This window comes from Myotis brandtii, unplaced genomic scaffold, assembly GCF_000412655.1.
Source record: "Myotis brandtii unplaced genomic scaffold, ASM41265v1 scaffold363, whole genome shotgun sequence".
Taxonomy (NCBI): domain Eukaryota; kingdom Metazoa; phylum Chordata; class Mammalia; order Chiroptera; family Vespertilionidae; genus Myotis; species Myotis brandtii.
In genome coordinates, this window is record NW_005363938.1 from 1334323 (window position 1) to 1347257 (window position 12935).

The 12935-nt window shown below is 36.7% G+C and overlaps 1 protein-coding gene across 2 annotated transcripts in view; it reads right to left on the reverse strand.

Moving 5' to 3' along the window:
• Positions 1-12935, reverse strand: part of PARN (poly(A)-specific ribonuclease) — a 161607-nt gene that overhangs the window by 91715 nt on the left and 56957 nt on the right. For both annotated transcript variants that reach the window (XM_005871979.2, XM_005871978.2), the window contains 3 exons: positions 11067-11122; positions 9842-9928; positions 7190-7264 (listed from right to left, as the gene is read on the reverse strand). In XM_005871979.2, coding sequence (XP_005872041.1) covers positions 7190-7264; positions 9842-9928; positions 11067-11122 — 218 coding nt within the window. The remainder of the gene's footprint in view (positions 1-7189; positions 7265-9841; positions 9929-11066; positions 11123-12935) is intronic.

Consider the following 12935-nt stretch of genomic DNA (forward strand, 5'->3'; position numbering starts at 1 on the left):
CACGCCCCCTCCCTTCCACTCTCTCTAAAAATCAATAGGGGGGGAAATCCTCAGATGAGGATCAAAACCTACTTGAATATGTCCACCTATTTTTGACTCTGCCACAATGCCACCATATACACATGAACAAGTGCCATTGAGTGTATCACCTCTGCCAACTATCAGGCTTTCCTATAGCTGCTCCCTGTTTGGTTGGCAAATTTGGCACTCAACACCTGAGAATTCTTTCAAAAGCCCCAAACTTTTAAAAGAAAATAAGTTAGACACAATATTTTATTTTAAAACTTGATTTAATAAAAAACACTCCAAATCAATGTTACTGCAAGATCTATACAAAGGACACAATTCAAATTCCTATTTTTAACACACAAATTCTGTGTTTCCACCTTCTAAATTCCCCTCCAGCCACTACACCACATGTACCAAAAAAATCCCAGTCATACCAAAGAATATGCTAGTCCCACTCTGCCAAAGCTTTCTCAGTCCTCCTCTACTAAACTAAATCCAACTCATTATTTGAGGAGCAGCACAGGCATCACCTACTCCAGGAAGTATTCCCTGCTGACCCTCTACTGCAGGGGTCCTCAAACTACGGCCCGCTGGCCACATGTAAATACAAATATTGTATTTGTTCCCGTTTTGTTTTTTTTTACTTCAAAATAAGATATGTGCAGTGTGCATAGGAATATGTTCATAGTTTTTTTTTAAACTATAGTCCAACGGTCTAGGGACAGTGAACTGGCCCCCTGTTTAAAAAGTTTGAGGACCCCTGCTCTACTGTATCTCCATGCCAGTCTGAGCTGGTTCTCCCTCCCTTAGCATATGCTGATAGGCTAGTTGTCTAACTACTCGTCTGCATTACTTGACTATGAATTCCTTGAGTGCAGAGACTATTATTTCAACTCTATTCCCCATCAAATTTAGTTCCTCAATTCTTCAACAGCAGGCAGGCAAATATTTATACAAAAAATAACACTGCAGTTTCAAATGAAAACAATCTTTTCAAAAACCTTGTAAAGTATCTTCATAATTATTCTATGCTGTCACTATAAAAAACAACACTGAACATACAAACATAAAGTTTAGCAATATACAGTGAGAAATCAATAAGGAACAAAAGGCTTACACTCCATCTGAAAATATAATTACAAAAATGCATTCTTAAACATTATCATGCTCATGCTATCAAGTGACTCAAACTTCCCTGGGGAAGCCCAGCTGGTGTGGCTTGGTGGTTGAGCATCAACCTATGAACCAGGTCACGGTTCGATTCCCAGTCAGGGCATATGCCAGGGTTACAGGCTCAATCCCTAGTAGGGGGCGTGCAGGAGGCAGCCAGTCAATGATTCTCTCTAATCATTGATGTTTCTATCTCTCTTTCCCTCTCCCTTCCTCTCTGAGATCAATAAAAATATTTTTTAAAGAATTAATTTAATGCCCTGGCCAGTGTTTCTCATTGGTTAGAGCATCAGCCTGCACACCAAAGGGTCATGGGTTCGATTCCTGGTCAAAGGCACACACCTGGGTGCAGGTTCAATCCCAGGCCCCAGGTCGTGGCATGTTTGGGAGGCAACCAATCTATGTGTCTCTCTCACATCAATGTTTCTCTCTCTCTCTCTCTCCTCTCTCTCTCTCTCTCTCTCCCCCCCCCCCTCTCTTTCCTCTTCCTTCCCTTTCCTCCCTCTCTTCCACTCTAAAAAAAATAAAACAAAAAAAGTCAATGGAGGGAATATCCTCAGGTAAGGATTAACCAAAAATAATGTAAAAAAATAATTGACTTAAAATAGTAAAAATGTGGATATAACTTAAACATCTAAAAGGGATATAGTTATATATGTCATATGTATCTGTACAATGTAATATAATGTATTCATTTAAAGAAAACTTTTTTTAATTTTTTTATTGGTTTTTAGATAGAGAGGAAGGGGGAGAAACATTGATGAGAAACACTGATTGGCTGCCTCCTGCATGCCCCCTACTGGGCTCAAAACCCGGGCATGTGCCGTGACTGGGAATCAAACCAGGGACCTCTTGGGTCCATGGGACAATGCTCATCCACTAAGCCACACCAGCTGGGCTAAAGAAAACCAGGAGTAAAACAGAGGAAACAAAAAAATATATATTTTTTGGCCCTAGCCAGTTTGGCTCAGTGGATAGAGCGTAGGCCTGTGGACTGAAGGGTCCAGGGTTCGGTTCCAGTAAAGGGCACATGCCAGGGTTGCTGGCTCGATCCCCAATAGGGGGCATGCAGGAGGCAGCCGATCAATGATTCTCTTTCATCACTGATGTTTCTATCTTTCTCTCCCTCCCTCTCTGAAATCAATAAAAATATATTTTAAAAAATTTTTTGAATGATAGGCTTAATCATATAAATAATTACATTAAATGTCAACAGACTAAATACTCCAATTAAAAATCACTCATTAGGATAAATAAAAAAGCAAGACCCAACTATACGCTATCTACAACTATATGCTATATACACATATAGGCTAACAGTAAATAAAAGGAAGATATACCAGCCAAACATAGAAAACATAAGAAGAGGCCCTGGCTGGGAGCTCAGTTGGTTAGAGTGTCATCCCAATATGCCACAGTTGTGGATTTGATTTTCGGTCAAGGCACATGCAAGAAGCAACCAATGACTGCATAAAAAAGTGGAACAACAAATTGATGTTTTTCTCTCTTTAAAAAAGTAATTAAAAAAATTTTAATGCAAAAACTAACAAAGTAGACAGTACAGCAAACAATACAGAAAAACAAAATAAACCAGAAGCTGATTTTTTTAAATCAACAAAATCAGTAACCCCTAGGTAGAGTGACCCAGAAAAAAATAAGAACACAAATCACTAATATCACAAATGAAAAGCAGTTACCACCACAGATTTTGCACGAATTACAAGGATAACAAAAGGCACAGGTAAAGTTTAAAATTACAAGCAGCCTTTTAGCAAAACATTGCTAAATAATCACTTCAAAAGAGTCATATCCACAACTCTAATTTTTATCTGTTAAATGAAATCAAAAGCTATGCTTTTAAAAGTCCGATTTAATAAAAGCACATTCATACTTTGGGCTGAAATGAAGCCAAGATTCTACCCAACCCCAATAAATCATCCTGAACAAGCTCTTAAAACAGCATATCAAGAATTTATATAACTAGTTGAATTTGGGCTGGCTTTACAAAATAATTGTTAGGTTTCTAACTCCAATCTCCAGCTTTCAAAATAAATGAAAGCTAATACTATAAAAACTATAGGCAGAGAGAAAATGTCTTATAACATATTCAAGGACACTCAAGACAATGTCTATATATTTAGAGTATGACTAGAATGTTTGCTTTGAAATATTGAGCTCTTTCCCCATTTAACAAAACTATGTTAGGAATTTAAAAATATTAAATATGAACGAGCTATATACTTCTTATTTAAGGTAATTTCTTATTTGACTACTTTGAGGAAAAAATCTTAAATGCGGAGGCTAAGTTATCTTCTCCAATGTATCAAGTCCCATATTTTTTTTTAATATATTTTTATTGATTTCAAAAAGGAAGGGAGAAAGAGGTAAAAATATCAATGATGAGAGAGAATCATTGATCAGTTGCCTCCTGCATGCCCCCTACTGGGGATTGATCAAGCAACCAGGGCATGTGCCCTTGACTGGAATCAAACCCAGGACCCTTCACTCCGCAGGCTGATGCTCTATCCACTGAGCCAAACCAACTAGGGCTGGGAAATTTTTTTTATTTTGGCCGCCTACTGTCGTATATGAAGAGTGAGAAGGGAAGAAGGCTGACTATATGGCTTGTATGGGTTATCACTATCTGAACACCCAAAGCCACCAGGGCCCCTCACCTTCACAGCAGCAGCAGAAAAAATAAAAAGAATCACAATACATGGCACTCAGTAGAAAGGTTTTAATAAATAGTATGATAAGGATTCCTAGAAAAAGAGAGCTCTCATATTCAAAATGTTGAAAATAAATTTTTTAAAAATCTTGATTAGACTCAGTACAGTAATATCAAAAGAAAAAGATAGGTGTCACTTAAAAAGCAACTCCATGAATGTAAATAAAAAATTGTTTGTGCCCGCCCAGTATTGTCCAGTGGTTGGAGTGTCAGCTTGTGCACCTCAGGGTCAAAGGTTCAATTCCCTGTCAAGGGCACATGCCTGGGTTGCGGATTCCCTCTCCGCCCCTGGTAGGGGCTCGTGTGGGAGGTGGCCAGTCAATGTGTCTCTCTCACATTGATGTTTCTCTCTCTCTCTCTCTCTCTCTCTCTTTCTCTCTCTCTCCTCCCTTCCCCCTCCCTCCTTCCCTTTCACTTGAAAGCAATGGAAAAAATATCTTCAGGTGAGGATTAACAACAACAAAAAAAGCTTGTAACTGGGCCAAAGAAGCCATTATGAACTGCTTGCTATATAAATAGGCATTTAATGATTTTTCCAATGTTACAATATTGATCTAACAGATCCCCCGTTTCCGCAGAAATGAATAAGTAATTTAAGATTATATTAATAGGGTTTACAGCACATAAGAATGATTACCATAAAGAACAGATTTTAAATTGTCTTTCAATGAAACATATGCATAATTTTAGAAAGCACAGCAAAAGACCAGAGACAGTAGATATATCTGTCACGTGCAAAAACACATTTCTAAGTCATAATACCTTGAATATCATTTATTAAGATAAATATTTAACAAACACTTACTAATGTCAGACAATACTATTCTAAGCACTGAAAACATGATGGTGAACAAGAAATATGGTCCCTGCACTAAAAGAGTTTATAGTCTATCGGGGAAGAAAAACAAGGTGTGTCAATAAAGGATGCCAAGCTAGCCCAGAAAACAGGGTACATTCCCCTTCAAATGGAGCCAGAGAAGACATCCGGAGAAGTGGATACTGAAGCTGAGATGAGGAGGGAAACAGGACACAGCCTGGCTCTAAAGGGACCTAGGTGATTATCGAGTAAAAGATGGCTTCTGCCAAAGAACACTATGGTCATAGGCATAGCACGTGCAAACGGCCAGGTATTTATGTTAAGAGTTGCCTCTTGTGTAAAAAGAGAGACAACAGTGGAAAATTACACTTTACTAGTAAAGCTGCATATATCAAAAGACAATAGGCATTTCTAATTCTTAATCTCTGAGGAAAAGGGTAAAGAGGTCACAATGTCATCTTGGCCTATTCCCCATATTACCCATTCAAACACACATTTATTTATTCATGCCACAGTGTGTGCCAGGCACCAGAAGATTCAATGGTGAATAAGGTGGGCTTAATATTATCCTCGGGGAAACAACACACATAGGCAAACAATCAAATTAGAGTGCTTCTGTGGCTACCGGATTCATTGGCTAAAATACTGAGCTTAAAAGCTACTGTTTGGCCCTAGCCGGTTTGGCTCAGTGGATGGAGCGTCGGCCTGCGGACTGAAGGGTCCCAGGTTCGATTCCGGTCAAGGGCATGTACCTTGGTTGCGGGCACATCCCCAGTGGTGGGTGTGCAGGAGGCAGCTGATTGATGTTTCTCTCTCATCAGTGTTTCTAGCTCTCTATCCCTCTCCCTTCCTCTCTGTAAAAAATCAATAAAATATATTTAAAAAAAAAAAAAGCTACTGTTTGAAGACTCTTTCAAATAATAAGTAAGGGAGAAATCATTATTGGACATCAAATATGGTATAACAGGAACATTAAAAGAAGCTTTGACACCCCGTACACATAAACAAGAATTATGCTTGTATTTTCAAGTACTAATTAGTGTTTTACAGATGCCAATGCACTTTTACACACTCTCATTTTTACTGTACGAGGCAAGAGGCCAAGCAGATCCTATATAATAAAAGCCTAATATGCTAAGTGTCCAGTTGTCGGGTTGGCCGTTCAACCAATCAAAGTGTAATATGCTAATGATATGCTAAGGCCACTCAACCGCTCGCTATGATGTGCACTGACCACCAGGGGGCAGACGCTACAACCAGTAGGTTAGCTTGCTGCTGGGGTCTAGCTGACCAGGACTGAGCGAGATGGGCCAGACACACCCTGGAGCCCTCCCACAGTCCTTCCCCAACTGGCCAACCTCCCATGTCCCACCCAGGCCCCAATCATGTACCGACAGGGTCCCTCAGCCTGGCCAGCGCCCTCTAGCAATCTGGGACCCCTCGGGGGATGGCTGGCTTTTATTATAATACTCTGTTTGTAGAAGTTTTCATATATAATTACTCTTATAGTTACATTATCAGAATTGTTAGTTTTAGTATGTGACACTTTGTTAAATAAAAAGAAAAAACTTAATTAGATATGTCACTTCAAAATTTCATACCTTTTATATTATTAAGCACCATGAAACTTGAAATTTATTTGAATAAGTAGCTTAATACTACATATTTTCTTCAGTATTTTATTCAATAACTTTTCATCCTAAGAAAATGAAATGCTTTGTGATGGTTAATATCAAAATTATTTAGGGTTCAACTAGAAATGTGATACTCAATCTTTTTATAATCCTATTTTAAAAGCAAACAACATAGTCCAGCCAGTGTGTCAATGGTTGAGTGTCAACCCATGTAACAGGAGGTTGCAGGTTTGATTCCCCAGTTGCTGTCTCAATCCCCAGCAGGGGGTATGCAGGAGGCAGCCAATAGATGTTTCTTTCCATCTCCCCATATCCCTTCGTGTCTCTCTCTCTCTCTCTCTCTCTCTCTTAAAAAAAGAAAAGAAAAAAATGTTTAAGCAAACATAGCTTTCAGTTTATTTGCCTATAAAACAATATTTTATGCAAGTTTAATGGAATAAATAGATCACAAAAATTTATAAATACATGAGAAAACTAGAGACCAAAGGGTCAATACAGGTATCATTTTTTGTTCCCCATCCCTCTCAATTTGCTACTCCTAACCTACAAGTAAATCTGCAACTCATTTTAGAAAAAAAAAAAAAAAATGCAATAGGAAAGGAACAGAATGGAGGTAAGTAAAAAAAAGATATTATGTAGTATGTATAATGAATCAATATATTTGTCTTACTTTCTTTTCTAAACATGACTCACTAATTATTTTCTTTATAGACAATTTCAAAACATACCAGGCTGCAATGCTTGTGAATCAGCTGATTGAACCCACTAAGGGTGTGGGGGGGGCAAGCTTCCACTTTAATTAATAAACAAAACAATGTCCAAAACACTTACCAATTTGTACTTGCTCAGGCTGACTGAGAGAAACAAATGCTGACGTGTCATCAATCCATGATACCTGAATGTTTCCTGTAATATTGTATTAAACGTAAAGTGAACACTTGACCATTTAGATAGCTATCAGATTTCATTTATATCTCTGTTATATTTCGGTATATGTGTTAATTTAGAGAAATATGAGGTGGTTTAAAATATAATCAAAATTTCATCACTATTAAAAGGTAATCATAAATCTTCCACAGCAGTTATTTCAGTTAAAACTTCCAAGAAGAAAAAAAAAAGGAGCTTTAAAAATTTGTTTTAATAAACAAAAGAAATATCCTTCATGATTTGTGTCTTGCCAGAGCTGGAAACTTTGTTCCTATCAAGATCACTAACAAAATTCAGAGACCAAGTAAGTTAAAAAACACAACAATTTCTTTTCAGAGACACAAACTTTGAAAATTACGAATGGGAAACATGAAATGAATCAATGTAGCAAAAAATAAGAAAAAGTCCATTTGATCTCAAGCGAGGTAAAGAAAACAGATAACAGAATAAAGGAAAAGAAAAAGAAGGTGTCAGACAGAGAAAACCAAGACAGTCTAACAGAGAGATTTAAAAAAAAAACACAGAGAGGGGCAGAAAGCAGTATAGTAAAACAAAATGATTTTCACAGAGACTAATCTTCAAGAATGACTAAGTGTAAAAAGAATGGAATATAGGAGAGCACTGAGGAGAAGGAAAGAGGAATGGACTAGGAAATGCAGAAAACTGAAGAGAAAATCAGAGATCTAATTATTCTGCTACAACTCTTTTAAAAAATACCGAAAACTGAAATTTTAAAAAATGGGTAAACAGCCCTAGCCAGTTTGGCTCAGTCAGACTGAAAGGTCTCGGGCTAGGTTCCAGTCAAGGGCATGATCCCCAAGCATGAACCTGGGTTGCAGGCTCAATCTTCGGGCCTGGTCGGGGTGCGTGCAGGAGGCAACCATTTATGTTTCTCTCTCTGTCTCTTCCCCTCCCACTCTCTCTAAAAATCAATGGAAAAATATCCTTGGGTAAGGATTAACAACAATAACAAAAAAAGGTAAACACACCAGAATTTAGCAATGAAAAACTGTTTTAATTCCAACTAAATTTTCGAAGGCTAGGAAACTAGTTTATTTTACTATCATAGGATAAAACTCCCACTTCCTGTTGCACAATAAGGTGCCATAATGACTTAATTAGAAAGTCACTATTATTCTGTTGCCTCTCTATCCAGTATGCTGTCTTTGACATCTATAATAATAAAAGCATAATATGCTAATTAGACCGGACTGCAGAATAGCGGAACGACCAGGGCTGAGAGGGCTGAGCCCCTTGCATAAATTTCATGCATCGGGCCTCTAGTAAATAATAATAGCTAACATTTATTAAGTAGTTACTATATGCCACATACTATTCTAAATGCCTTCCATGGATTAGTTCATTTAATCCTCGTGACATGTCTATGAAATGGGTGGCATTATTATTATTTTATCATCATCATCATCGTCATCATCACCATCATCATCAGCTCCGATGAGGAAACAAAGATACAGAGGGGTTACTTATCCAATATCACAAAGTAATTTTCTTTAATTAAAAAATTTTTTTAAATTTACTCAGAATGTTCTACTTAATTTAGCCAATTAAAGTTTGACTATACGGAGATAAGAACGTAACAATAAAAGATGAGAAACAACATCAAAAGCTTTCAAAAGAAATGAGCTGTGAAATTCAACTGCATTTCTATACCTGTGTTTAAGTTTAAAAGCAGAACTAGAATTTTAGAAGAAGTGTAGATTATCTGCAAAGATTAGGATAACTTTCCAAAAATATGCCTGCTTTCACTTACTTTTCTAAAATTTAAGTGTGTAAAAGTTTTACTTAAAAAGCTAATATAGCCCTGACCGGTTTGGCTCAGTGGATGGGGTGTTGGCCTGCGGACTAAAGGGTCCCAGGTTCGATTCCGGTCAAGAGCATGGTTGCGGGCACATCCCCAGTAGGGGGTGTGCAGGAGGCAGCTGATCAATGTCTCTCTCTCATCGATGTTTCTGGCTCTCTATCCCTCTCCCTTCCTCTCTGTAAAAAATCAATAAAATATAGATTTTTTTAAAAAGCTAATATATACTTATTTTAGAAAATACAGAAAGCATAAAGAAAAAAATACTATCTAAAACATTCAGTGATACTAGTATGATATTTCTTTTCAGTCCAGTTTCTATACGAAGTTTGTAAAAAAATAATTTTAGTTACACAGGAATCCTACTTTGTATCTGCTTTTTACTCTAAATGCTAAAATATATCATTATTTTATCATCTTTTAATAAACTTCAAATATTTTTTTAATATATTTTTATTAATTTCAGAGAGGAAAGGAGAGGGAGAGATAGAAACATCAATGATGAAAGAAAATCATTGATGGGCTGCCTCCTTCATGCTCCCCACTGGGGATCAAGCCCATAACCCAGGCATGTGCCCTGACCTGGAATTGAACCCTGACTTCCTAGTTCATAGGTCTATGCTCAACCATTGAGCCATGCATATTAATATTCTCTTATGCCCCCGAATACCTCTGATCACCTCGACCAAAAGAAGAGCAAAGTGTTAAAAGGACATCTACACTTGTGAGTTACTTACCAAAGGCACTAAAAAGCTGGTAAAGGTCACTGGTTTTCCATTCTTTGGGGAATGTCACATGGAGAACATGATCACGTTTAGGTTGTACTACAAGACAAATTTTTGATAAAAGGCTGATAGCTGAAAAGTGAACTATATACCAAGGATTCTCTAAGTCCACACTAACTTGGGGAATTATTATGAATGCCTCCTGATTACCAGACAACTCCTAAAAGCATTCTTAGGAATGGCAGTACTCTGCCATCTTAACCTAGACATCAGGCTCTGATATTTTATAGAACCCACAATAATAAAAATTCTATGCAGAAACGTCTTTGCTCATGAAGTTCCTGTGAAAATTATTTAAAGAAAACAAACAAACAAACAAAAAAAACAGCTGCTCGGTTTGAGAAGTTTCACTAAACATTTAACTTTCTCCTTTTAATCTAGTTGTCCACATGTTTATTAGCTAAAACACACACCACAGTGTTCGAATTAAATGGGCTAATTGTGTTTAAGTAAAGGCAGTCCTAAGTCAAAATTCTGTGTTCTAATACCAGACCCACCAATGAACTGTGCAACTCCAAGCAAGAGAACTAACCACTCTAACCAATCATGGTTATAAATTGGGAATGACGATATTTACCTTGCAGAACTTTTATGAGAATGACAGATTAAAATGTAAATCTAATATGGAGCACATTATCATCAAGTATAGTTTACCCATTCCTATATCCCTGTAGTATATATTAAGACTAACATCCAAAGGCTTGGAAAAGAACAATGGGGCAATGTGGATAGAGTACAGATTAATCAGAAGAAGCAACCACCTCCCAAATATATTAGCTTTCCAAGGTTTTCAATAACAAAATCACCTACTAAACTTAAATATACAGTACTCCAATAATTAGAAAATAGAGAACTTACAGTTACTGATATAGATAACACATCTTAAAATCTACTATGCATTTATAAGAAATTATAAATTTAGAGTTCTGAGTGAAACAAAATTATAGTGATATATTTTTAATTCAACTTACGCATAAACTGGAAAATGTAAGTAAAAAGATGAGTTAATCAAGGCTCAAGGGTACCATTAACTTAAGCATACTATCCATATCAACCACAAAAATCACTGCCTTTTTTTAAGTGAATAAAGCTCTTTCTTCAGTCATACTTTTCCTATTATCCCTTCCAGACCACACACTTAAATGTGCAGATGCATAAGAAAATAAATTTCACTTACAGTCTGGGCCTTCCAAGTTTAGATAGGGAATATCCATGATTCTCATAAGAAATAACCTACAAAAAGAAAGGTAATGAACAAATAAATATTAAAAAAAAAAAAAACACAACAGGCATCTATTAAATATTTTAGAAATTTCTTAGTCAAATTACTCTGTTTTAAAAATCATTTTAAAAGCTCTTAGGATTCATTTCAACAATTTTTCTCTATGACTAAATATTTATCATATTAAAAAAAAAAAAAAAAAAAAAAAACCTTGGGTATCCCCAACACCTACAACAGTTCCTAGCACTCAGTGGCCATTAAATGAATGGAATTAGTAAGCAGGATCTAAAGAAAGTCCTTATAAAGCTGCCTGTCAGTCCAAAGAAAATTAAAGAAAACCAATATTTTAGTGCTAAACATCTTACCAACCAATAAACAATTGTTCCCTAAATTGTAGAGGTTACCCCTCTAGTTGCTGTTTTGTGAATTAAGAATAACAGCAGAGATGTCTTTTTTACAGAAAACTATCACATGACAAAAACCATTGCAGTCATTTTATGTATAACTTCAAAATGGAAACAAAGGCACTTAAAAGGAGTACTTGTAAATTACAAGTCTCTAATGCCACTCAATTTTCTCTTATTTGCAAGATTATGGACAAAACATCAGACATTCTGTTGTATGTGAGATGATTTTAATGAGTTTTATTTAGATGACGATATATTGTGTACTTCTGGTAGAGACTGCATTATACAGCAAATTAAAAAGGCAATCCAAGTGCCCAACAAGAAATTAGTTTGGCTTCACTGACCCACAATTAAGGCATTTTATTAGCAGACATTCAAAAGCCAAGCAAGGCATGATCCAGTTTACAAATGGAACCATCAGTCTGAATAACACTGATCCATTAACACTAGAAAAAAAAGAAGTCATGGAACTCTGTGGTTTGAAAACTTGTTGCCTAGCCTACAATTTAATAAACCAAATCCTATGGCTAAGAAAAAAAATTTATTTTTAGTGCACTAATTTAAGCTCAAGTATACTATTCTGGTTCTGATAGCTATTTTACCCAATTTAATTAATACTGCAATGCCAATAGACAATAAAGCATATAAAGCACCTAACACATAGGCGGTTCTCTCAGAAGTAGCTATTCTTACTACTGCCAACCAGAACCTGGAAAGATATTCCTCAGTTAGAAAGCTCAGTTAGAAGTACTTCTATGCTTCATACTAGAGGCCCGATGCACAAAAATTCATGCAAGAGTAGGCCTTCCTTCCCCCGGCTGCCGGCACCGGCTTCCCTCCAGCACCCGGGACCTAGGCTTCCCTCCTCCGGCCGCTAGCAGGCACCTGGAACCCAGGCTGGCTTCCCCAGGGCTGCCCGCAGGCACCCGGGATGGGGCTGTCTCTCCCCCCCGCCACGGCCCCCGGCCACTCCCCCCTCCTCCCAGCTTCAGGAAAGACGTATGGTCTAATTAGCATATTACCCTTTTAGTATTATAGATAACTTTAAATTCTCCATTTAGTAACTTGAGCAATGGTCCCCAAATTCTAAAAGCCAAATCAAAAATACTTTATTTTAAAAGTTAACAAGACATATCAAGTACTGTAAAAATAATTTTATTTTTTTTACCCTAATTTCAACCAACAAGATGTTCCTGGCTATACTGCCAGATACACCAATAATCAAAATCAACCTCAAGATTTAATAATATGTGGGGGTGATAAATTATAGTTCATCATTTCAACAGAACATTAAACAATCAAAATAAACTCAAAATAACTTTTGAAAACTTCACAACATAAAAAATTGTGATACAATTTCAAATTTTAAATAAGCACAAAAGTTTATACTGCAATTACAGCTTGGTAAAATATTTAT